Source organism: Microsporum canis, genomic scaffold (assembly GCF_000151145.1).
Source record: "Microsporum canis CBS 113480 supercont1.2 genomic scaffold, whole genome shotgun sequence".
NCBI classification, from domain to species: Eukaryota; Fungi; Ascomycota; class Eurotiomycetes; order Onygenales; family Arthrodermataceae; genus Microsporum; species Microsporum canis.
Window position 1 is genome coordinate 1,536,468 of NW_003299168.1, and position 24,344 is coordinate 1,560,811.

General features: G+C 47.6%; 13 protein-coding genes and 2 non-coding genes across 15 annotated transcripts in view; 11 read left to right on the plus strand and 4 right to left on the minus strand.

Annotated features, from left to right (window-relative positions):
• Positions 1–1,489: 1,489 nt before the first annotated feature.
• Positions 1,490–3,164, plus strand: MCYG_02019 (monosaccharide transporter; the record flags this gene model as incomplete). Its single annotated transcript, XM_002849039.1, has 2 exons — positions 1,490–2,800; positions 2,853–3,164. 2 exons carry the CDS (start codon positions 1,490–1,492, stop codon positions 3,162–3,164), a joined length of 1,623 nt encoding a protein of 540 aa, XP_002849085.1.
• A 1,181-nt stretch (positions 3,165–4,345) lies between these two features.
• MCYG_02020 (conserved hypothetical protein) lies at positions 4,346–6,639 on the plus strand (the record flags this gene model as incomplete). The annotated part of the gene is made up of 8 exons (XM_002849040.1): positions 4,346–4,470; positions 4,742–4,984; positions 5,050–5,089; positions 5,146–5,274; positions 5,336–5,656; positions 5,711–5,928; positions 5,995–6,456; positions 6,516–6,639. The coding sequence occupies 8 exons, from the start codon at positions 4,346–4,348 to the stop codon at positions 6,637–6,639; spliced, it is 1,662 nt and encodes a 553-aa protein (XP_002849086.1).
• Positions 6,640–6,841: 202 nt separating this feature from the next.
• MCYG_10523 lies at positions 6,842–6,912 on the plus strand. The gene has a single exon. It is a non-coding gene; the product is annotated as a tRNA-Gln (tRNA).
• Positions 6,913–8,112: 1,200 nt separating this feature from the next.
• On the plus strand, positions 8,113–11,574 carry MCYG_02021 (A-factor-processing enzyme; the record flags this gene model as incomplete). Its single annotated transcript, XM_002849041.1, has 2 exons — positions 8,113–8,343; positions 8,404–11,574. The coding sequence occupies 2 exons, from the start codon at positions 8,113–8,115 to the stop codon at positions 11,572–11,574; spliced, it is 3,402 nt and encodes a 1,133-aa protein (XP_002849087.1).
• Positions 11,575–12,075: 501 nt separating this feature from the next.
• On the plus strand, positions 12,076–13,186 carry MCYG_02022 (cleavage and polyadenylation specificity factor subunit 5; the record flags this gene model as incomplete). The annotated part of the gene is made up of 4 exons (XM_002849042.1): positions 12,076–12,116; positions 12,232–12,483; positions 12,567–12,814; positions 12,900–13,186. 4 exons carry the CDS (start codon positions 12,076–12,078, stop codon positions 13,184–13,186), a joined length of 828 nt encoding a protein of 275 aa, XP_002849088.1.
• A 412-nt stretch (positions 13,187–13,598) lies between these two features.
• MCYG_02023 (dephospho-CoA kinase) lies at positions 13,599–14,408 on the plus strand (the record flags this gene model as incomplete). Its single annotated transcript, XM_002849043.1, has 1 exon — positions 13,599–14,408. One exon carries the CDS (start codon positions 13,599–13,601, stop codon positions 14,406–14,408), a length of 810 nt encoding a protein of 269 aa, XP_002849089.1.
• A 214-nt stretch (positions 14,409–14,622) lies between these two features.
• Positions 14,623–15,373, minus strand: MCYG_02024 (conserved hypothetical protein; the record flags this gene model as incomplete). Its single annotated transcript, XM_002849044.1, has 3 exons — positions 14,623–14,787; positions 14,858–15,277; positions 15,329–15,373. The coding sequence occupies 3 exons, from the start codon at positions 15,371–15,373 to the stop codon at positions 14,623–14,625; spliced, it is 630 nt and encodes a 209-aa protein (XP_002849090.1).
• A 298-nt stretch (positions 15,374–15,671) lies between these two features.
• MCYG_02025 (uncharacterized protein) lies at positions 15,672–16,495 on the plus strand (the record flags this gene model as incomplete). The annotated part of the gene is made up of 3 exons (XM_002849045.1): positions 15,672–15,995; positions 16,124–16,291; positions 16,367–16,495. 3 exons carry the CDS (start codon positions 15,672–15,674, stop codon positions 16,493–16,495), a joined length of 621 nt encoding a protein of 206 aa, XP_002849091.1.
• Positions 16,496–16,748: 253 nt separating this feature from the next.
• MCYG_02026 (carnitinyl-CoA dehydratase) lies at positions 16,749–17,736 on the minus strand (the record flags this gene model as incomplete). The annotated part of the gene is made up of 3 exons (XM_002849046.1): positions 16,749–16,804; positions 16,881–17,266; positions 17,329–17,736. The coding sequence occupies 3 exons, from the start codon at positions 17,718–17,720 to the stop codon at positions 16,749–16,751; spliced, it is 834 nt and encodes a 277-aa protein (XP_002849092.1).
• A 336-nt stretch (positions 17,737–18,072) lies between these two features.
• Positions 18,073–18,868, plus strand: MCYG_02027 (conserved hypothetical protein; the record flags this gene model as incomplete). The annotated part of the gene is made up of 4 exons (XM_002849047.1): positions 18,073–18,128; positions 18,174–18,388; positions 18,450–18,699; positions 18,772–18,868. The coding sequence occupies 4 exons, from the start codon at positions 18,073–18,075 to the stop codon at positions 18,866–18,868; spliced, it is 618 nt and encodes a 205-aa protein (XP_002849093.1).
• Positions 18,869–19,174: 306 nt separating this feature from the next.
• Positions 19,175–19,781, plus strand: MCYG_02028 (yjbQ; the record flags this gene model as incomplete). Its single annotated transcript, XM_002849048.1, has 2 exons — positions 19,175–19,545; positions 19,623–19,781. The coding sequence occupies 2 exons, from the start codon at positions 19,270–19,272 to the stop codon at positions 19,779–19,781; spliced, it is 435 nt and encodes a 144-aa protein (XP_002849094.1).
• A 475-nt stretch (positions 19,782–20,256) lies between these two features.
• Positions 20,257–20,829, plus strand: MCYG_02029 (conserved hypothetical protein; the record flags this gene model as incomplete). The annotated part of the gene is made up of 2 exons (XM_002849049.1): positions 20,257–20,327; positions 20,379–20,829. 2 exons carry the CDS (start codon positions 20,257–20,259, stop codon positions 20,827–20,829), a joined length of 522 nt encoding a protein of 173 aa, XP_002849095.1.
• Positions 20,830–21,029: 200 nt separating this feature from the next.
• On the minus strand, positions 21,030–21,881 carry MCYG_02030 (conserved hypothetical protein; the record flags this gene model as incomplete). The annotated part of the gene is made up of 1 exon (XM_002849050.1): positions 21,030–21,881. One exon carries the CDS (start codon positions 21,879–21,881, stop codon positions 21,030–21,032), a length of 852 nt encoding a protein of 283 aa, XP_002849096.1.
• An 80-nt stretch (positions 21,882–21,961) lies between these two features.
• MCYG_10524 lies at positions 21,962–22,092 on the minus strand. The gene has a single exon. It is a non-coding gene; the product is annotated as a tRNA-Leu (tRNA).
• Positions 22,093–22,328: 236 nt separating this feature from the next.
• MCYG_02031 (dimethylaniline monooxygenase FMO5) overlaps positions 22,329–24,344 on the plus strand; it is a gene marked incomplete at both ends in the record, with an annotated part of 2,255 nt that continues 239 nt past the window's right edge. The window contains 4 exons of the mRNA XM_002849051.1: positions 22,329–22,936; positions 23,008–23,261; positions 23,320–23,456; positions 23,527–24,230. Coding sequence (XP_002849097.1) covers positions 22,329–22,936; positions 23,008–23,261; positions 23,320–23,456; positions 23,527–24,230 — 1,703 coding nt within the window. The remainder of the gene's footprint in view (positions 22,937–23,007; positions 23,262–23,319; positions 23,457–23,526; positions 24,231–24,344) is intronic.

Genomic DNA, 24,344 nt, shown 5'->3' on the forward strand with positions numbered 1-24,344 from the left:
TCCGTGCCCTTGGCCGTTCATCCAATGAAACCATCCATCGAGGCTGTGGATCGTAATATCATGGAGTAACGACTAATGCATGTATGCTAAGCGGCTGGTTCTACTCCGTGTGTACATCACAAGAGGGAAAAAAAAGACTATAACGTCCAAAAGTCCGAAACCAACTGCTTAAATCTCCATCCTCAGGCGTGACATGAAAAAAAGAAGAAAAAAGATGGAGATGGGAAATTAAACTGTAAGTCACACGGCCGGGCCCGTTTCTGGGTCCCCAGAGGAGAATTTTTTTTCCCTTTTTCCCTTTTCTTCTCTGCTCTTCTCAGCTGTTCGGATGTAACCCACACATGAAGACCAACCAAGACAGGAGGAAGAAGAGGATGAGGAGACCCCAAGTTAAGCATCCTGACCGTCGTTAGCGATATGTTAACTGACTTAGGGCTTCAGCCTGAGCAGGCCACAAAAGCTTGTCTGGTTCCTACCAACCCGTCGCTCGTACTCCGTGTACTGTGTACGCTTCCGCTATTCATTGGGATGAAAGACAAGTTTGATGAGATGCAGGGTTGGCAAGTAACATCGAGTGGAGAATGAAATCTCGTCTTCTGATACGGAGACTCGCCACATGGTCGACCTGTTGATCTCCAAGAGTCGAGTTCAACCACGCGAGCGTCCCATGGATGTATGGAGAAGACTTCCTTCGGCGTTCCCTCCTGATGTCTGGTCGACGGGGAAAACCGAGCCATGGGCTTCGTCCACCTTCTTCACTCTCAGTGGTAGCCCAGGGTGACATCGTCCCATCCTTCTCTCTTCCTTTTTTTTTTGCCCCTGGTTGCTTTTTTTTTCTTGGTCGAGTTAGACTGGCTGGTTGGGGCTCGAAGGATGGAGACGCTGACGGTGATTGGAGCAAGCTTAGCTTCAAGGGACAGGGAAGACTTCGGTGAGTTTGGGCAGAGTATGGAACTTGCATTTCCCCAGGTCGAACGCTCTTTTGACCTTTTATGATGTTGGTGTTGTGTGGTTGATGTGGTTGATACTGGACTTTGGTGCTGCTGATACTACACTGATACTGTTGACTGTTGATATATATATATATATGGCTGACGAGAAGGTAGATATACAAATACTCATCGAGACCATGTTATGGGCCGTAAAATAAATCCATGATTTACCAGGGATCAGGCTGGGGTCGCCGAAAGGGAAACATCGCCATGCAGTATCGTTGAGTAGCACCCAAGGGAGGGACCGAGCTAAGTCTTATTATTATTATATGGATAAGAGCACAAATATATATATTATATACTCCGTATATGTGTGTATATATATATTCAAGGGCCTCCCGTCTTTTCTCTCCCCTTGTCTTCCCTCTTCTGTTGCACCAGAAAAAAAGCAAAGAGAGAACTGATAAAGAGCTCTTCCTCTCGGGCTTCTCTTCCTCTGGCTTCTTCCTCTCAAAACAATTTCTATCACCAGAAACAAGCAGTCGAGATAGACAGACATGGCGGGCACAACAGATGTCTCGCGCGTCGAGGCGCCGGTGACGATGAAGGCGTACTTCATGTGCGCCTTCGCTGCCTTTGGAGGTATCTTCTTTGGCTTCGACTCTGGCTACATCAACGGCGTCATGGGCATGGAGTACTTCATCACTCTCTTCACCGGCCTCAAGAAGTCGGACTTCCCGCCTCCAAACGAAGACAAGTTTACCCTGCCGTCGTGGCAGAAGTCTCTGATCACCTCCATCCTCTCTGCTGGTACCTTTTTCGGATCTATCGCCGCTGGTGACTTGGCGGACTTCATCGGCCGTCGAACCACTATCATCATTGGCTGCGGTATCTTCATCGTCGGTGTCATCCTGCAGACGGCCTCCGCGGGACTCAACCTGCTCGTGGCCGGCCGTCTGATCGCAGGTATAGGCGTGGGTTTCGTCTCAGCCATCATCGTCCTGTACATGTCTGAGATTGCGCCCAGAAAGGTGCGAGGCGCCATCGTCTCGGGATACCAATTCTGCATCACCGTCGGCCTGCTGCTGGCTTCCTGTGTCGACTACGGCACCCAGTCCCGCCAGGACTCGGGCTCGTACCGTATCCCGATTGCTCTGCAGATGCTCTGGGCTCTCATCCTGGGCGGTGGACTCTTCCTGCTCCCCGAATCTCCTCGCTACTTCGTCAAGAAGGGCAAGATGGAGGATGCGCAGACCGTGCTGGCCCGGCTCAGAGGCCAGGACAGAGACTCTGACTATATCCGTGAGGAGCTGGCTGAAATCATTGCCAACAACGAGTACGAGATGCAGGCCGTCCCCAACGGATACTGGGCTTCCTGGTTCCATTGCTTCAGCGGCAGCCTCTTCAACCCGGCCAGCAACGTCCGTCGTATCATTCTCGGAACCTCCCTGCAGATGTTCCAGCAGTTCACCGGTATCAACTTCATCTTCTACTTTGGCACCACCTTCTTCCAGGACCTGGGAACCATCGACAATCCCTTCCTCATCGGCCTGATCACCACCTTGGTCAACGTCTGCTCTACCCCGATCTCCTTCTGGACGATTGAGAAGTTCGGTCGTCGTGCGCTGCTCATCTGGGGTGCCGTCGGCATGTTCACATGTGAATTCATCGTTGCCATCGTTGGTGTCACGGACGGCGAAAACAGGAAGGCTGTCCAGGCCATGATCGCGCTTATCTGCATCTACATCTTCTTCTTCGCCTCCACCTGGGGTCCAGGCGCATGGGTCGTCATCGGAGAGATCTATCCCCTGCCCATCCGATCCAGAGGCGTCGGTCTCTCTACCGCCTCCAACTGGCTCTGGAACTGCGTATGTCCCATCCCCCATCCCTACCGCTTTATACACATGCTAACGAAACTAGATCATCGCCGTCATCACCCCCTTCCTCGTAGGAACCGATAAGGCCAACCTGGGCGCCAAAGTGTTCTTCATCTGGGGCTCGCTCTGCGTAGGCTGCTTCATATTCGCCTTCTTCCTCATCCCTGAGACAAAGGGCCTCACCCTTGAACAAGTCGACAAGATGATGGAAGAGACCACTCCCATCAAATCCGCTAAGTGGAAACCTCACAGCACCTTCGCCGCTGAGATGGGCCATATCTCTGCCGCCCCCTCAGACGAGAAGAGCAGTGCCTTGGCCGATTCCGGTGCCGTCGACGCTTCAGGCGCCGTCTAGAACTGGTTGTTTCGCCTTGCTTCTCTACTATCTAAATAATCTACGCATGCATGTCCCACGGCATATAATGTCTGCTTTAATTATTCCCCATCTAGTTAGTTCGTTTATGTGAATTCTAACGATTTCAACGTCTGATGTCTGGCTGGAGTGGATGTCTTGCTCGTAATCGGCTGTATAGCTAAGATGGAATATACGAAATCTTAATTTAACCCTTTCTCTCGCTGCCAGCTTGAGGCCATGAATGCGATAGCTTCTACACATATATCAACTACCATTGGATAGAGGGTCGGTATCGACTTGGAGGTGATAACCAAAAGCGTACATCCTCAATATGATTCAGTCACTGCTGTCATAACCACCAACACCATAAGCAGCAAATGAAATAACGGTGCAAGGCAGTGAGATGTAGTCCAAGTCCTTGCATAGGGCGAACGTCGGAGTATTTGAATCTAAACTGGTTGTTGATGGTACTTTGGTGGAATTATATGCAAGTATCGTTATGTACAAGTACCCCCTCGCGCATCTTTTATCGAGTGGAGATTCTTACCGAAGGCCATCAAAAGGTTTTTCAACATAGTATGCATGGCAAAGGATTAATCTACCGTCTCTTTAATCTTTCAAAGGCGACAGATGGATATCTTCCAGCATCTTGGAATCAGTCTCGTTTCTCGGTTGAATGGAAGGCATCGATGCATGTTGGCCACAAACCGACAAGCCCAACTGTGTATAACTAACTCATGGGACATCGGACAAGAAATGGCCCAGACAATCACCAGAACATCTACAAGTCCATCCATCTATCCATGCATGCATTGCAGCATCTCTCCAGATCTACGGAGTTCACCGTGTCGTTACGAGACACTCTCTCCACTGGAATCCACCCCTAGTGGCATCCCGGGGCCCCCCAAGAAGCACCTCTTCCCCAGAAATAGAAATCCGGGGCTAAACAGACGAGAAACATTGATCCCAAGCCTTCACTCCCCCCCTCGTTTCAAACGGGCAACTTCCATGTCTCCAGCCGCCTTTTTTTCGCGGCTGGAAGGCTTCTTTAACATCCAAGCCGAGGCAGCTCATCAAGTTATCAAGGTAGCTTCGGCTATTCCTTTTTGATAATCGAGTATCCCAGTCCGAATCCCCCGGTTTTCAAGCTTTATTGAGTTGCAAGGCCAACCTGGATTATCATGCCAGGCGCTATAGGCAGTCTAGTTCCGTCTAGCATCGCCTCCCAAAAGAGCGCGGACCGGGCTCATTGGCTCGATTTCTCCAGTTATTCCATGTTCTTGCAGGTCAAGAACGGAGTCTCTGGGTATTTCTACTATGTAGTGTGCGGGGAAATGGTTGCCCTTGTCTAGAACGGGGGTGATTCTGCCCTGTTTAACATGGAGTCGCGCTTCGGATATGGAGTCATCCCCTATATATAAGGGGAGATACTTGCAGATACATATTTAACCAGCTCGCCGATCCCTTGCTGGATTCTTCTCTTACTTTTTATTTATATTAATTGCTTTATTAGTTACGCTTGCAGATAACTATTCCCTACAAAAGTCTGCGACTGTTGTTCATATTCCTTGGGACAGACTTGTGGCCGAAGAAATGGGGATTGATGAGGAAAAGATATCGCCGGTTGGTGCTGACCATGTTGATGATGTCTCGAAGAACGTTCTCAGTCCCTCGGATGTGGATGAAGATGAAGAGTTTTCCCGTCAGGAGCAGCGCAAGATTATCCACCGTATTGATGCTCGGTTGGTGGTGATATGTGGTGTGGGATATTTCATCAGTTTGATGGATAGGACAAACACCTCCGTAGCTGCCATTACTGGGTAAGGTCCCTTGACAAATCTCTGATATGCCCGTCCACACAAAAATTGACTGTTTGATACTATAGTATGACCAAAGATTTAGGCCTCAAAGTAGGATTCAGATATGTTCGTCTACACCCATCGGAGAAGCTGGATCCAGATCCTAATACGACGTTGAATAGTCCATTATTGTCCTGGTGTTCTTCATTACATACATTGTTGCGCAGCCGGTAGCAACTGTAATCATCAGAAAAGCGGGCCCAAGATCCTTTATATCCGTGATTGTTTTGACATGGGGTGCCATTTTGATAGTATGTACCTTCATTGTCTCCTGTTTCCGAAAACATCTATTAACGAGTTCTTTCCGGGCAGGGGTTTGGCTTTGTTAAGAATTGGCAGCAGATGGCTGGTCTTCGTGCACTACTTGGAATCCTTGAAGCCGGGTTCTTCCCAGGAACAGTATATCTGCTGTCCACTTGGTATTGTCGACGTGAGTTCTACCCTAAGCAGATACTGCTTAAAAGTGTGTCTGACCAATCAAATATAGATGAGGTCCAAAAACGGTATTCCGTCTTTTATATCATTGGCGCCGTTGCCGGCTCACTTTCTGGTATCCTGGCATTTGGTATTAGCCAGATGGAAGGCGTTCAGGGTATCCGTGGCTGGAGGTGGATCTTCATCATAGAAGGAGTGGTAAGTGCCTTTAAACACACCATTTAGATATACTCCTCTAACTGAACCCTCCAGGTCTCTATTGTTGTTTCTATCCTCAGCTATATCTTCCTGATCGATTTCCCAGACCGTGCTTCAGGAGCTTGGGGTTTCCTGAACGAAAAGGAGCTCGCTTTCGTCATTCGACGGGTCAATCGAGATCGTGGTGACGTGCATGTCGAACCATTCAGCCTGGGGAGATTTCTCCGTCCAGCACTAGACTTCAAGATCTGGGGCTTCGCATTGCTCTTCTTGTATGTGTGTTCCTTTACCTTGGCTTGTTTGTTTACTTCTTCATTCTGATCCACTTGCTCTGCTAGTTGCACTACGACAGTCACATACGCCATAGCGTATTTCCTACCTATCATCCTTACCGATGGGATCGGCTTTAGCGTGGGCGAGTCACTATGCCTGGGTGCACCGCCATATGCCTTTGCTGGAATCGTAATGTACGCCTCCGCCTGGGTCGCGGATAAATACCGCACCCGCGCACCAGTCATCGCCGTCAACGCCCTCATCACCTTGATTGGCTTGCCAATGATGGGATTCGGAAAGGGCAGCGCACTCCGCTATGCGGGAGTCTTCTTCTCCACAGCGGGAGCCAATGCAAATATCCCCTCTGTCATGGCCTACCAAGCTAATAATATCCGTGGCCAGTGGACTAGAGCGTTTGCCAGCGCAAGCTTGGTTGGGCTCGGAGGTATCGGTGGCATTGCTGGCAGTCTTGTATTCAGATCTCAGGATGCACCAGAGTACATTCCTGGTATCTGGGCTGCAATCACGTACGTCACGTTTTCTCTCCTTACATTACCGCTATTTACTAACGGTGTTAAAACAACAGATCTCAGCTCATCCTTCTTATCACTGCGGCGGCGCTGAGCTGGTATTTCTGGAGGTCTAACCGAAAGGCGGATCGGGGAGAGCTGGTAATCGAGGAGTCTCCGTCTTTCCGATATACCATTTAGTTAGAGATATACACGGCCAGTTTACGAACCTTTCTAGCATTGTTTATGAGGGATAATGATTTGCTTCTTATTTTATATATGATCCACTCTGTAATGCGGTCAATGGCTTTAACGAGAAGATACTCTACGGTTATTCAGGATATCGTCATCGGAATGGGGTGCAACATATAAACAACCCATGGGATTTTGCCTCCAAAGGCCCGCTTCTATGGTGTAGTGGTAGCACTTTGGATTTTGATTCCAACAACGCCAGTTCGATCCTGGCTAGGAGCTGTGATTTTTTTTTTTATTTTTTACACAGTCTAATAATAACATACATAGTGTATATACATCACTAGTGTTCAATTAGCAAGACCTGTGTATGTTCATTTTTTCTCTCTGAATAATTTTATTTTGAGTGGCCTATCAAGATATAGGTAGATAGATATTTAGTGAGAACAGCTGGTAAGGCAGTTCAAGTGCAAACGCATACTTTGGCCCGCCGCAAGATGCTACTACTACGGTAACTGGTCTGAAGGGGTGCTCTGAGTATTAAGTACTAGGACATCACTTCCTAAGCCATCCCAAGGGGCAGAGGCTGTCAAGGCTGGCGAGTCATGAAAAGCCACCAGGCAATAGTAGATGTCAGCAAGTAAACTAGCTAGCGCTTATGCCTTAACCGACTTAGCCGCCGATGCAGAGATCAAAGATGTCTTTTAGCCATGCAGAAGACAGAAAACTGAGTATCTCGTTAAAACTGTTTGAAAGAGATTGCTAAGAGGAATCCTACGCAGGCCTTCAACACGGCATCCCGTCCTGCATGATCCTCCCCAGGCTGCAGCAGGGTTGAACGAGCTAGACATGTATTGCGACCCCAGGCGATCGTCTCTGGGGTGTCTTAACCGTCCCATGTACTATTTTCTAGCTCATACTGTTTGTGTCAAGGAACAAGGGGGGGAACCACTTTATAGGGCTTTGTTACTAGTTTGTTAAAGCAAAAACGAAAAAAGGAACACAGTGTCACCATCCGGGGGGGGGCCTCTTTTTGCCTTTTGCCGCGGTTCAACTTTCTTCGTTTCCCTTTTTTTTTTTCTTTATTATTATTATGCCCTTTGGATCCAGCAGTGCGGTATACATAGTAAGTCGTGGTGTTAGCAGGCTCCGGTAGAAGGACATCCTTAACTCACTGTTGTTGGCGTCTAGCAGTCATTCTGACGACTCTTGAGCTGGCTTTCCCCCTGTATGCCTCCAAGGTTCCTCACGAGCAGGCTTCACCACGCAACTTCACGTCGGACTCTCTCCTCTGCCTGTTTTCGACCCTCCAGTTGGCCGGCTATTTCACTTTCGCCATCCCGGGCCCCTCTCTGTCGGCCGTCTGCTCTTCTTCCTCGTTCATCGTTGACGGTCTGGCAGCAGCAGCAGCAGCAGCAGCCTGGAGGAGTGTTGAGAGTCACGTATAGCACTGCGTCCACACAGTCGTCTTGTTTAGGAACCATGGCGCAGGTCGAGCGTTTGGCTGATAGCCTGGAGAAGCCGTCGGTTGATAACCGCACGTATCGTGTTATCAGGTTGCCAAACAAGCTGGAGGCTCTCCTGGTCCACGATCCAGATACCGATAAGGCCAGTGCCTCTGTCAACGTCAACGTGGGGAACTTCTCTGACGACAGTGACATGCCTGGTATGGCTCATGCGGTAGAGCATCTGCTCTTCATGGGCACTGAAAAGGTGCGTGTTGTCCTGGTTAATTACGTTCTATCACAAGTTGCTAATGAAGCTGTTTTCCAGTACCCCAAGGAGAATGACTATAACCAGTATCTTGCTGCACACTCAGGCCATTCTAATGCATACACGGCTGCAACAGAGACAAACTACTTCTTTGAGGTTGCTGCTACCTCCCATCCACGGTCCAAGGCCCCGTCTGCCGTTCCGTCCGCCACACCGTCCCAGGCTCCAACGCCAGGAGGGACGTTGACCGATAGGATGTCCCACCTCGCGGTTGAAGGGGCTGCAAACAGCGCCAGCTCGTCTACAAGTGACCTCACGCCTCCATTGTACGGTGCTCTTGACCGATTCGCCCAATTTTTTATTGCTCCCCTCTTCCTTCCCTCCACTCTCGATCGTGAGCTTCAGGCTGTCGATTCAGAAAACAAGAAGAACCTACAGAGTGATCCATGGCGTATGCTACAGCTAAACAAGTCTCTCTCTAACCCAAAACACCCTTACCACCACTTCTCAACTGGAAATCTAAAGACACTGCGTGATGATCCCCAAGAGCGTGGGCTGGATGTCCGGAGTGAATTCATGAAGTTTCACGAGAAGCACTATTCCGCAAATAGGATGAAGCTCGTTGTCTTGGGCAGAGAGCCATTGGATGAACTAGAAGGGTGGGTTGCAGAGTTGTTTGCTGACGTCAAGAACAAAGATTTGCCACAGAATCGATGGGATGATATCGAGGTTTTTGAGAAGGATAATATGCTGAATATAGTTTTTGCAAAGCCCGTGATGGATAGCAGGACCTTGGACATCTTCTTTCCTTACCCGGATGAGGACCATCTGTACGAGTCCCAGCCTAGCCGGTATATCAGCCACCTGATCGGACACGAAGGTCCTGGCAGTATCCTGGCCTACATCAAGTCCAAGGGATGGGCAACTGAACTCTCGGCTGGCTCGATGCCCATATGCCCCGGATCATCCTTGTTCAATGTATCCATTCGTCTGACGGAGGATGGATTACAACATTACCGGGAGGTCGTCAAGACTGTTTTCCAATACATCTCTCTGATTAAGGAACGAGCTCCCGAACAGTGGATTTTTGATGAGATGAAGAATCTCTCTGAAGTGGATTTCAAGTTCAAGCAAAAGTCCCCAGCCAGTCGATTCACTAGTGCCCTTAGCAGCATCATGCAGAAACCATATCCTCGCGAATGGCTCTTGAGTGGCTCGACCCTGTTGCGAAAATTCGATCCAGAGCTTATTTCAGAGGGGCTCGCTCATCTTAATGCGGACAACTTCAATATTGAGATCGTATCTCAAAATTTCCCTGGCGGCTGGGACAAGCGGGAGAAATGGTACGGCACCGAATACAAGGTGGAAAGGGTTCCAGAGGATTTACTTGCTGAGATTCGCCATTCCCTGGAAACATCTACTGGCAGAATCCCGGAGTTGCACATGCCGCATAAGAACGAATTTGTTCCAACTAGGCTAGACGTTGAAAAGAAGGAAGTGGCCGAACCTGCCAAACGGCCGAGCCTGATTCGAATGGATGAGAAGGTTAGAACCTGGTTCAAGAAAGATGACACTTTCTGGGTCCCCAAGGCTGCGCTGGAGATTACTCTGCGAAGCCCACTGGTGTATGCGACTCCGGGAAATAATGTGATGGCCAAGCTTTACTGTAGCTTGGTCAGAGACGCCCTGACGGAATACTCATATGATGCAGAGTTGGCAGGTTTGGACTATGACCTATCTCCAAGCGTTTTTGGCTTGGAAGTAGCAATCGTGGGGTACAATGACAAGATGGCAGTATTACTTGAAAAAGTCCTTACGATCATGAGGGACCTTGAGATTAAACCTGATCGATTCAGAATCGTCAAGGAGCGTATGACTCGAGGATATAAGAACTCGGAGTACCAGCTCCCGTACTACCAGGTTGGAAGCTTCACAAGGTATTTGACGGCAGAGAAAGCTTGGATAAATGAACAGTTGGCCCCTGAGCTAGAACATATTGAACTTGAGGATGTCGCGTCATTCTACCCTCAGCTGCTTCGCCAAACACATATCGAAGTCCTAGCCCACGGTAACCTGTACAAGGAAGACGCCTTGAAGCTTACTGACCTTATCGAATCTACGCTTAAACCACGAGTCCTGCCCCAGTCCCAGTGGCACGTACGCAGGAATATGATCATTCCTCCTGGAAGCAATTACATCTACGAGGAGACCCTCAAGGATCCCGCTAACATCAACCACTGCATCGAGTACTATCTGTTCGTTGGAACTTTGACAGATCCACTTCTACGTGCCAAATGTTTGCTCTTTGGGCAAATGACAAATGAACCGGCGTTCGACCAACTCCGTACCAAGGAGCAGCTCGGATACGTTGTCTGGAGTGGTGCCCGCTACTCCTCAACCACTCTGGGTTACCGTGTGATCATCCAAAGTGAACGAGACAACCAATACCTCGAGTCTCGCATTGATTCCTTCCTCGAAAACTTCGGAGAAACCCTTCTCTCAATGTCTCAGGACGAATTTGAAGGCCATAGACGAAGCATAATCAACAAGCGATTGGAAAAGCTGAAGAACCTCAGCTCCGAAACCAGTCGGTTCTGGTCTCACATTGGCTCTGAATATTTCGATTTCACACAGCATGAAGTTGACGCTGCGGCCCTAGATGAACTGACCAAGGATGATATCATCGCGTTTTACCGCCAGTACATCGACCCCAACTCCCCCACTCGCGCGAAGCTTTCTGTTCACATGAAGGCACAAGCAAGTGCGAGCCTGGTTGCTTCTGCGGAGCAAAAGGGTGATGTAGTTTCTAAGATCGAGCAGTTCCTTGGTGCGGCCGGAGCAAAAGTTGATACCGACAAGTTCAAGGAGGCATTCAAGGACATAACCATCTCCAGCAATAACTTGGATGGAATCATTTCTACCGTGCGCAACTATCTGACTTCTGTCCTACGACTTGCTGAAGACGAAACCACGAAGCTTTTAGAGCCAGCCAAGGGTGTCTTGCCAACCTTGCTCTCCCAAGCCGGCATAACAACCATCACCAACGGTGACAAAGAACCAGAATCAAAGGAAGAATCTACGAACGGTGCTGTCAATGGAGAAAAGGCTGTCAACCGCAAGCCAACGTACATTACCAACGTCCCTGAATTCAAAGCGCGCCTTAGTGTCAGCGCCGCAACCGTTCCGGTGGTCGACTTGTCAGAATTTGAAGACTTTGATCCGAAACTTTAGGACCGAGAAGTTCAATAGATCTCTTTCTATTATGGATAGAGCTACCTATTTTACCCCCGAAAATAGATTTCGCTTGAATAATCAGTTGATAACTGGTGTATACTTATGAGGGCGTGGCTTTGATTTGGGCATGTTTTTCAACGTGGGGCGCCATGGAGGGTGTGGTATGGATGCTTTATGTTAGACGGGCTCCGTGTTAGAAATCCATTATGTAGAGGTATTTACTCGCATATTTAGACTTGGTTTTTTTCTACCTTTTTTCCTATTCTGGTAGCCCTCAGGGGTTTCTCGGAACATTACGTAATCTATGCAATCGGCATCTGCGGGAAATAGATTATCCGGTGTATTTGTCACATGACTGAAGGAGGCACGACCAAAAGCTCAAGCTTGCAAGCAGCAGAAGAACAACGAATTGGCGCATCATCTAAACATCTACTTGATCCCTACGGTGGTTGATATAAGGTCTTTAGAGCACAGTTATCTGTCGAACTATTAGCCACCATGTCCGCAGTATCCCCGATATCACTGCAGAGTTCACGACCGTAAGTTTTCCGCTATCTCTCAAACCCGCAGTTTTTGAAGAGCCGAATACAATACCCAATCCACGTATGATTTTTTACTATTTTCTGGCATTTGCTGATATTAATCTCGTTTTAGTCCTATCATACCCGAACCCTTCTCTGCAAACCAACCAAAGACTATCAGATTATATCCGCTATCAAATTATACATTTGGCACGAAGGAGACGCAACCCGAGGAAGACCCTTCAGTCCTGGCGCGTCTAAAGCGTTTAGAAGAACATTACGAGCAGTATGGAATGCGCCGAACTTGCGAAGGTGTACTAGTGTGCCATGAACATAATCATCCACATGTCCTCATGCTACAGATCGCAAATGCTTTTTTCAAACTGTAAGCTTTTCTGCTCACTGAAGGGCGGTAGTACGCGTCGAGCTTGGAAACCCTGTAGTTACTAACGGCCATTTACTTTGCAGACCTGGTGATTACCTACAGCATTCAGATGATGAAATCGAAGGATTCAAGTCAAGGTTAAATGAGAGACTTGCCCCTGTTGGATCACAATTCACCGGCGAAGGCGTCAACGAGGATTGGGAAGTTGGCGACACTCTGGCACAATGGTGGCGACCGAACTTCGAAACATTTATGTACCCGTTCCTGCCAGGGCATGTTACCCGGCCCAAAGAGTGCAAGAAGCTATATTTCCTCCAGCTTCCAAAGAAGAGTATGTTTTTATTCCTCTGTCAGCACCAAAGGGATCCTTGTGTGGAAGCCGTCAACGAGAAGTGTGAAGCTAACGTTTAATACAGAAGTTCTCTCAGTTCCAAAGAACATGAAGCTACTAGCAGTCCCTCTCTTCGAGCTATACGACAACACTGCCCGTTATGGACCCCAGCTCTCTGCCATTCCTCACCTATTATCCCGGTATAACTTTGAGTTCGTTGACGAGGATGATAATGTTGTGGCAGTTACGCCTGGCCATCAAGCTGCCAACGGAGTACTTCCACGGAGCAAAGTATTGGCTGGCGGAGAAGACACAACAACCAATGGACAAGACATCGGTATGGATGAATTCGCTCCAGGAGACCAGGAATAATTTTTGTCGTCTGTCCTTTCCGTCTACTTTTTGCTGGTAGGTCTCCAGCCTGGGTCGCGCTTGCGCTTGTTTTATCCCTGTTTTTCTTTTTCTTCCCTTGTTTTAAGACTTATTGTTATGGGATGGTTCAACGGGTAAATCAACAGTCAGTCCGTAAGCTAAAATCACTTCAAGCGTCAATGTCACTTATATCTACTAGCTACCTTTAGGTGTACTTTTTGCACATATAACTGTTAAATATTTAAAGGCAAGTTTGGGCCGAGGCTCGCGGAGTATTTATGTGTGACATTGTAAAACCTGCGATTACATCAACTTTTGAATAATGTGATAACCACACCAACGACTTATCTGCTATAGTCCACTTCTGGCGTCTCCAGATCAATACGATATCTACAAGGCCTAGGCGTACAACATGCTTCTCATAGGCTTAACCGGCTCGATAGCCACTGGCAAATCTACAGTCTCATCCCTCCTCTCCTCTCCTCCTTATAACCTCCCCATAATCGACGCAGATGTACTGGCTCGCAAAGTTGTTGAACCAGGTACCGCTGGATACCGCGCTATAGTGGACTACTTTGGACCTACAACCCCCGATTTATTACTTCCAGAGGAGAAACCGGGTAAAGGAAGGCCTTTGAACAGACCAGTCCTTGGTAGACGGGTATTTGGCGACTCTCCGGAGCGAAGGAAAGATCGATCAGTGCTCAATGGAATCGTGCATCCTGCTGTGAGGTGGGAGATGTATCGTGCCTTGCTCTGGTACTATATACATGGACACTGGGCAGTAGTTTTGGATGTGCCTTTACTCTTTGAGAGTGGTTTGGATGCTATATGTGGAACCGTTATCGTTGTTGGAGTGAAAGACCCGGTGGTCCAAATGCAGAGACTACGTGCTAGGGATCCGCATCTCACTGCTGAAGATGCGGAGAATCGGGTGAAGAGCCAAGGAGATGTACATGGGAAGGTCAAAAGGGCTGAATTTAGAGGCACTGAGAGTGCAAGGGGTGTCATTGTTTGGAATGATGGGGACAAGGCGGAGTTGGAAGGGGAGGTCAGGCACGCAATAAATCGAATCAGCTCTACGAGCCCGCAGTGGTGGGCGTGGGTCTTGTTGCTGGTGCCGCCGCTGGGAGTTGGAGTAGCAGCATGGAACCTCGCTATTAACTACCGAGAGAAGGCAAAGTGGGAGGAAAAGCAACGGAATGATAAAGCAAAGCTGTAACTGAGGTGTAACAGTCTATATAAGCCCACAGTCGTATTTGATACATAATGCAATATGTGAAGCTGTAGTAACAACAGGGTATCATTAAGAATATAGTCAAATGCCGAAACCATCAGTGGTATGTTCAACATAAAACACGCTCAAAAACTAATCTCGCCGATCACAAAACTCGTGGCATAAACATGGTTATATTCCCTGAGGGAATAAGAGTAGCTTATTGCTTATTCTTCCAATTCTTCCCTTTATGTGAGTTGCTTCCGCTGTTTGCGCTGATGCCTCCTGACGATATTCTACCCGTCTTCACAGCATGCTTAAGCTGAGCTCTCGGCACACTCCCAGTGTTCGTATCTGGTTTAGGAAGCTCCGGTGATTCAGGAGCCTGGGATATGCATGTCAGCACGGTCATATCAAACTGCCGTCGAATGCGGAAATATGAAAAGAGTGCCCACCTCTACTTGGCGCTTTTTCTTGAAACCTCCATAGCTTTTTCTCCCTTCATATGTAGGTTCATCGTCAGCATCATTGTCAAGTTTTGACTTAGCTGTTGATGTCCGGTGTGCTGCAGATTTTATGGTTCCAACAGGATATTCTAGTACCCACTGGGTTTCTCCAGCATCTGCAGCTTGTCGTGCTATAGCTGCTGATCTTTTGTTATCTTCAGCTTGAATTGCTGCTGATATTGCTTTCATATCGGAGTTGTTTGCAGGTGTTACAGCTTTTTGGGAGGGCGAGTCGCCAGAGATTTTCCGCCGCTTGGAGCTTGGAGAAGAAGTATCATCAACGCGTTTCCTGCTTGAAGGAGAGTCTGGCGGTGTTTGTACGGGAGATGAGCTACTGCTAACACCAGAAGCAGCCGCTCGTTGCATGAACTAAATTATCATGTTAGAATATTGAAATGCGTCTAAGAGCAGTTGCCATACCTTCATAGTAAGCAGTCTCGAGGACATGCCCTTTGGTTGCGACATGGTTGCAGAAGTCGCAGTTAGTAACAAGCGCCTAGAGTAAATATATAAATTGTATTAATTGAATACTTCTCCACAGAAGCTGCCAAATGTACAGAGTTATTCTATATTACAGAGATGTTCTTTTTTTTTTAATTCTTGTCGTTTATTTATTATCTGCGATAAATTTAAAGGTCGGCCAAGCAGCGCCGCTTGCGCGCTTAAAGCGGCAACAGCCAAACCACTTCTCATCGGAGAACAAGCCAAATCTATCCACCCCCAAACAACTGCCACGACAAACAACAGCATCCGCGCCGCCAGCATGTTGTCGTCTACACGATCACGGTTGTGCCTTTTCACGGCGCAGTCGCCCCGTTTCATCCCGCGAGCGACATATACCTCGACGGTCCCTCGTTTGAGCGAAAACACTATTCCCACGAACAACCCAAACCCTTCGAAGCCCGTAACGAGTGTATCCGAGACCAATGCTAGACAACCCGCATCGATGCAAGAGACGGTTGAGCAGGCGCAAAGACAGCTAGCCATGCAGGCTCCAAACCGAGCCACCACTTGGGCTAAGGGTCAGCAAGAGAGATCCAAGGCCATGGCTGGCCCACGGTTCGAGCAGACAATCATAGATTTCCAGGTCAGTTAGTTGAATATAAATATGTTTGAGGGGGAGAGGATGGTATACTCAGGAGGTGTTTTCTCAATTGGGAGTTCTGCATCGTGTTTTGAGGAATAGTGGACTAATTTGCCATTTAAAACATATAGCCTCAACCATACGCTGCTATTGACCTGATCCACAAGCAGCCTGTGCGATGGACAAAGGAGAGGATTGTATCGTGTGATGGCGGTGGTGGCCCACTCGGCCACCCCAGGATATTCATCAACACCGACAAACCCCAGATCTGCCCTTGCGAGTACTGTGGCCTTCCCTTCGTGAGTTATCTCCTCGAATATTAAATCTAATGCCCACCGACATGTGTTTCTTTGCTAACATATTGAACCACATAGGCAAATGAACACCACCGCTCGGTACTAGAGGCTCAGCCCAGAACCTCGTACCCTCTTGAGCCTACCGGTGATGCAGCTGAGGTCAATGAAACGCAACGTATTACTCCATCTGGCTTTGAGCAGCGATAAGTTTACTTTGTGACTTTCATCTCTTTTTACAAATAAATTTCTGTATTCGTTATGTACATCCTACCAATGTAACCTTGTTGGCTTTTTTTAGACTATTCCTGTGAATACAAGGGTTAGAATGACCTAGTTCATCTAGTCAGAATATCAAATGTAGGAAAAAATTGTTTCAAATCATCGCAGTGGTATTAAATAATTGACTCTACAATGATAAGCTAATACTTGACCTCCAAAAATAGCATACTACTCAGGATGATCATAGCTGTGATTTAACCCATTTGGGCTTCCGCTTCTCCCTGAAGGCAGCAAGACCTAGCGAAAAAAAAAAAAAAAACTTAGTTAGTGGTGGAACAACTCAAGTTTGGTGGTATGGCAGTGCATATCTCACCTTCAGCTAAGTTCTCGCCAGCATGGAGCTTTCTATCGTATTGAGCTCTAGTATTGCCAACAGCAACTTCCACATTTCCTGTTTCCCAGGCCTCTCGAAGACCAGCCTTTGTGACGATAAGCGCGTCAGGACTTAGCTGAGAGATCTCTCTAGCTAGTTCTAATGTTTCCTCAATCAGAGACTCGTGAGTTTTTGAGATTCGGTTCACAAACTGCCACGCTTTCCCTTCTTCGGGAGAGATAACTCGGCCTGTCATCGCAATTTCAGATGCAATTTGCAGCCCAACAATTCGCATGAGACGCGCTAGCCCACCGGCAGCGGCATAGACGCCACGTTTAGCTTCAGGTAGAGAGAATCGGGCCTTTGGAGAAGCAATAACCATGTCGCTGTTACAAAGCATTATCAGTATCCATTGTTATGGGGCTCTATAAACGAGCAATAAACATACCAATTCAGACAAATCTCAAAGCCGCCGCCGTATGCAAACCCATTAACAGCGGCAATGACAGGTTTCTTCCCTCTCCTCTGGCTTAGACCAGCAAACCCTGATTTAGGGTGGCCTGTCAAATAAAGCTCAGAAGGAGGGTTCAGGGCATTTTTCTCAACCTCTATCAAGTCCTGCCCGGCGCAGAATGCCTTATCTCCCGCGCCTGTGATAATAGCAACCTGCATAGATCCTTCATTTTCAAACCAATTCCAAAGCTTCTCAAAGTCCCAATGGCCCTGAAACGGGATCGAGTTCATATGCCTAGGACGGTTTATAGTTGCTAGCAGAACTCCGGGTTCTGGGTAGGAGAGGGTGTAAAAGGAGGAGTCTGGGGGATTGGTTGAGAATGACATAACTGCAGGTATAGTTCTCTTGGTCTATTACAGCAATATAGATATACAAAGGAAAATGATGCTTGAGCCGCAGAATACTTCACCGTGAAGTATTGATTAAGCACTGATACTCTCGAGGCTGTTGTCTCTGGATATACAAACCTGGCAGAGTTCCTCGGCTCTTTTGTACCGAGGCTCTATTATATAATCAACTTCAACATCTGCCTTTTTTTCAGCTTCTTCAACATCTTTAATTTCATGATGAGAGTGGAAGACGGTTGAGAAAGAGGCTCTCTTCGCCTCTGGCGTCTCCTGTTAAAGACTAAGGATACAGATAGATGAAGGGGCTACAAACCGCAAGGCAGCTGGCAATATGGCTTCACATGACGTCATACAAATATTCCATGAATATCATCAAGAGACACACGAGTAAACAACTGCAAAGCTCATAAATAAACGAGTTATTATCAACAGATGGAATTACAGAAAGCTTCAGACCAAGTCAATACTATCCCTAAAGATGGAGGACTGGATGACGAGTCCTCCATATGTGAATCAGACGGAGGAACAATTTGGCGACATCCAATGGCAAGCACAATGTCAATGCCAGCGAGTTCGATATGAAATAAGTAGAAAACAGCCACTGGATGCCAAATTCTGCCACTGTCGAGGCTGTCAAATACTACACGGTCAGCATAATTGGACATTGAAACCCATCGCCGTCTTCCTATCTGTTAACACTCGTTATAGGAGCGCCATTCCAATGGGCAGCCATATTTGAAAAATCCGATATCAGGTTTGTGAGTGGTCATGGATGGCTGGATTTTTATAACAGTAGTTCGAAAGAACAGGGCCATAACCTGCCGTGCAAGGTCTCGTGCTCATACTGTCACTCCCTGATCATGGATGAAGGGAGACATGTTATCCTACTTTTCCCGGAGCTGATCAGGAACGACGCTGAGGCAGACGGTGACAAGATGAGGAGGATGTTTTATCCTAGGTATGATGATAATTATTCACATATTCTTGGGTGTCTCGGTTATTCATAGACTGCTGATATTGAACGACCCAGCTGCCATGTATTTTACGAGCAGAGAGTAGTTGATATTCCAGATGGAAGGCCCAAGTGGAAAGGCATGAACGGCACCAGCGAGCTGATGGAAGATTAACCGTAGGCTGGAGTTTCTGTATTTTACTCCCACCACCTTGTGACACGCAATATCCATCCTCACTTGTACTCCTTTTATCTTCAGTGTTATATACGTATCCGCATCTTATATTGCTGGTTCAAATCATCGCAAGTCATATTTTATTATTAACTAGTTAGCGATTATTTATTATTTTAAGCCGCCCCGCATCCATGACGTCGTGGTCCCAAACCACATCAAACAGAACTGCGTGGCTTCAAGTCTTTCTCATCCTACTCTTCATACTCGCGTTCTTCCCAGATCTTTTCATCTCAGTTCCTTTTCTTCTATACGAGCTGTTATCTTCACCGTCCGAACGGCCCGCCCCTCCTCAACCGCAGCTACAGCCGTGCACAGCTATCTGCACCCCTCCTATACCCACGATGTCCTGGTTCCAGAAGAAGATCACTCTTCCAAGCCGTTCGCGCGGATCATATTTGATCACAGACCATATAGTATCTGAAATTCCGGAGATTTCCTCGTACAAGACTGGCCTTCTGAACCTCTTCATCCAGCATACGAGTTGCGCGTTGAGCTTGAACGAGAACTGGGATGCGGATGTGCGAGCGGATATGAGTGACGCCCTGGATAGGATTGCACCCGAAGATTGGAAGGGAACTCTGTACCGCCATAGCGCAGAGGGGCCAGATGACATGCCTGTATGAGAGACGACTACACTGCATTCAATTCATTGACGAGCGCATTGGTCTAACTGGCTGCCCTGCTTTTATTTTAGGCGCACGTCAAATCTGCTCTTATCGGTGCATCCGTAACAATTCCAATTACGGACGGGCGTTTGGCTACAGGAACATGGCAGGGGATATGGTATCTTGAGTTCCGGACCAGTAAACACACCAGGAATGTTGTGGCTACGATACAGGGGGAAAAGAAATGACTGGAGGGAGCAACTCCGGTCCTTCGAGCTGGGATATATAATTGAGTAACACAAGACGTTAGATAGGGGTACTCATTGGGTATAAGATAAACACCAACCAAAGAGTGTTAGAGAGTAGGCATGATGCTGACAATTTCATGATATGGTCATTTTTCCAAATCCAGGCGCTTAGAATGCCTAATATATTGTGTGCACCCAACATCAATCAGGCTGTATATTTAATATAACTAGCTATTCCGTCCCAGGTCTTTGGAATGTTATGCGTGGCCCCAACCAGGTTTGCGGCGCCTAAGTGCATAACCATAGAGAAATACAGCTTCCTAACACAACCAAAAAATTGATGCGGAAAGAACTATTGCCACTCCCATAGCTGGATGAAAGAGATATACGGAGAGACGTTATACAGACATCATAAATCAGAACCACCATATACCCTAGCTCTCAGCTTCGCAAGCAGTTTCTGGAAGCAGCCGAGATGGTCTCTCAGAAGAAACGGCTCTATATCGCGCTGTACCCTAGTGGAGTTGTCAACAATGAAGAGCGGAAGTGAGTGCTACTGGTGGTACCCTCTACTTAACGTATGCTCATCTCTCATAGATACCACTGGGCCTTCTTAGTTGGGCCTAAGATCGAGGACGAGGACGAGGTCCCTGGAACTCGCTATCACGTCAAGAATAGCCCTATGGGACAGTGGACATTCGAAGAGACAAAAGTGCGGAACGTGAAAAACACAATCAGCCTGCTTGCACGCATTCTTATCGGGAAAATCGAGGATGAAGAAAGGCTCATCAAGATATTCCGGGAGTTATCTATTGTTCACAATGATCCAAACTGGAGATGCCGTACTTGGGTCGCAAAAGCTCTGGATGAAATCAAGAAGGATGGCAAGGCCGTTGGGACCTCAGTACTCGATTGGGAGAAGATTGAAAAGACAGCAAGGAAGTATGTCGGCGACAAGGCCGCTGGAGGTCGCTACCAGACTGCTGATGACCTTCGACATCCCAAACCTACTTGGGATATGCTGGAAAATAAGGAGAGACTGCCATAGAGTATATTGATTCTGCGTCAACCTTGTATGTGATGGATGAAACTGACAAGACAGACTCCGTTGAGGGTATTTGAGCAAGCTCTAGAGGACAAAATTGTTGCCACTGGACGATTAACTGTAGCATAACACAGAAGATCCAAATATAAATTAGAAGAAGTAGAAGTTATATGTGCTGGGTATCTATATATATTACAACTGCATCATTCTCCCCACCACATTTGACGAGTCTTCTCCATCTTCACCTGGTCTGGATAAGGGTCAAGGAAGTTACCAATCATGCCCTGCCACTCTGTGTCTGTGAGCATACAATTCCATGCAGATGTATATTCCCAGTAAGAGGGATACCAGCCTGAAAACTCCCAGTCGATGATGCCAACAACCTTGTCTCCCTTGACAAAAATATTGGATGGGTTCAAGTCCCCATGAGTAAAAACGGGAGCTGGCCAGGGACCGTCCTGCATCTTTGCCATGGCCTTTACATCTTCCCATTCCTGAGGATCTATCAGTGGCGACTCCCCAGTTGGCTGGAACCCGTTTCTGAGCCAAAGATGAAACTCTTGAATGGTCTTAAACGGTCCAAATCGCGGAAGACAGTGAGAAATGCGAGAGTCGTATAACGAACCCCCAGCAAAGCTTTCAACTCCCGTATTTAGAGGAGGCTTTAACGCTCGTAGTTCCCGTAATATATCCTTCAATTGGGCAAATATCTTGCGACGGGATTCCTCAGAACATTTTCCGACTACGGCTGCAAGACACACGCCCCGTACCCTCTCCATGACGATATATGCCCTGTTCTTGTGAACGAAAGCGCAGTGGACTTTGGGAACGGGAGTAGAAGTGTTCTCAGCAACGAATTTCATGGTTGCCGCCTCAGTCAAATGAACCCAGCTGCCTGTCTTGACGATCTTGTGTTTTGATATGGGGATGCAGACGCCATCGCGAGTGAAGAATCTGGCAGTCGTCTTGAGTGCGAGGAGAGTCAAAAACCGCCGGATGAACGTGGGTTTTATCGCTAGATCTTCTGAGCCCTTATGGTCTGTGCCTGTCAACATCTTTCATCTTTGGTTATAATGAAGAAAAAAGAAGGCGAAAAGGAATATATATAAGAAAAAAAAAAAAAAAAAAAGAATAGTGACAAGGGTGGGATTCGAACCCACGCCCTCAAGGAGGACCAGAATATCTCGTGGTGAAGTGATCACCGCTGATTATTACTGATTAAGGTTAGCCTTAATCTGGCGCCTTAGACCGCTCGGCCACCTTGCCGGTGTTGATATCAGACGCAGAAGCAAGGTCACATGTTGAGGGCGTTCTATCTAGTGACATCCCGCATCCACCTAATACGACATTCACACCGCATGCATGCAAGGAATAGAAATACCCGGCCAGCGTGGCTCTTGGGCTATGTCTGGGATGCGCCTGGACATGGCGCTACCTCTTCTGAGGAAAAGTACTTCACAATACTTCACTATTGGTAAATGAGGATTGGAAACTCCAAAGTCATGGCAGAGAGACGCGAGAGATGCCTGGGGAGCAACAACCCAGATATCCCCCACCCTGCATCAACAATCCGTCCGATGGTCTCTGAAGAATGGGATTATGTTTCTCCAAGCGGATATCGTGTCTCGGAGCATATGATCAATGAGCCACGCCCGGGAAAGGGGCCGTTTAAGATAATAATGGCCGGCTGCGGGCCGGCTGGAATCGACTTTCTACACCATGCCATGACGGAATTAGGACCTGACTCTGGAGTGCAATTCGTCTGTTACGAAAAGAATCAGGATGTTGGTGGTACGTGGCTGGAAAACAGATATCCTGGCTGTGCTTGCGATGTGCCAAGTGCTAGCTACCAATTCCCGTGGAGACCCAACCCTGACTGGACGCAGTATTATTCTCCCTCCAAGGAGATTTGGGAATACTTCAAGAGGATAGTCGACGAAGAAGGGATGATGAAGTACATCCGATTACGAACTACTGTAACTCGAGCGGAATGGGACGAGGACAGATCGAAATGGCTCATCACGCTTCAAGAACATGACATGGCAGACAGCATCGTCAAGACATGGATAGAGGAGTGCGACTTGTTCTTAACTGGAACAGGCATTTTGAAGTGAGCATGGCACTTTTTGAAATCAACAATATTAAGTACACTATTTGGATGCTTATACACCAGGGGAAAAGTGCATGGAAATGGCCAGAAATACCCGGACTAACGTCCTTCAAGGGCAAATTGTTTCATACCGCGCGGTACGATGAAAACTATGACTTAAAAGGAAAACGAGTTGCTGTCATTGGTTCCGGAAGCTCAGGAGTCCAGACGGTTGCCTCCATTTATAACGACGCCGCGAGAGTTTATACCTGGGTGAGAACACCGACATGGATCACTGCTGGTTTTGGACCGAAATTTGCTGGTCAAGGAGGATCGAATTTCTCATGTCAGTCGTTTTACTCTTTCAATATACCAATTAAAGCACTACTAAATTCAACATTCAGATGACGAAGCCCAGAAGAAGATATGGAGGAGCGACCCAGAAAAATATAGAACCTATAGAAAGATGGTTGAGAATGAGCTAAACAGCAGATTCCGTTTTATTTTAAGAAATAGCAAAGAGTCTGATGATGCAAACGAGGTAGGTGAAGCTACATTATATCACTCACAGCCATTTGGTGGAACTTATCACCCTGTTAACTAATGATCAGTTCTCATATAACGAGATGACATCAAAACTTGGAGATAATCAACAGCTTAAAGATACGGTAATACCGACTGATTTCAACGTGGGCTGTCGACGCGCCACTCCAGGGAACGGATACCTTGAAGCACTCGTAGGAGAAAAAACAACATGCTATACCGGGGCCATCAAACATATCACGGAAACTGGGTTCCTTGACCCCGACGGAAAAGAGGTAGAAGTCGACGTCATCATCTGCGCAACGGGATTTGACACCACATTCCGTCCCCGTTTCCCCATTATAGGACTGGATAAACGGGATCTTGCTACACGCTGGGCCGAAGAGCCAGACTCATACGTGGCAGTCAGCGTACCCCATGTTCCGAACTATTTCACATATACTGGACCCTATGGTCCTCTAGCACAGGGGTCCGTGCTACCCCTACTCACTCTATACTCCAACTACTTCATGACTGTCATCAAAAAGATGCGCAAGGAACACATCCGGCGCTTAAGCCCGAAGGAGAGCGCTGCTGCTGCATTCCGTGAACATGCCAAGGTCTACTTGAGGCGTACGGCCTGGGCAGATCCATGTAGTAGTTGGTTTAAGCAGGGGAGGAAAGACGGTAACATCGTGATGTGGCCTGGAAGCAGGCTGGCGTTCTTTGACGTTATGAGGGAGCCGAAATTTGAAGATTATGAGATTGAGTATTGGGGTGGGAATCGATGGGGGTATTTGGGCAGTGGGTTTACTACGGAAGAGTTTGACGAGGAGAGTGATATCAGCTATTATTTGAATTGTAGGTTGTATCCTGAGGCTGGTAAAGAGAAGGAGGTGGAAGAGGC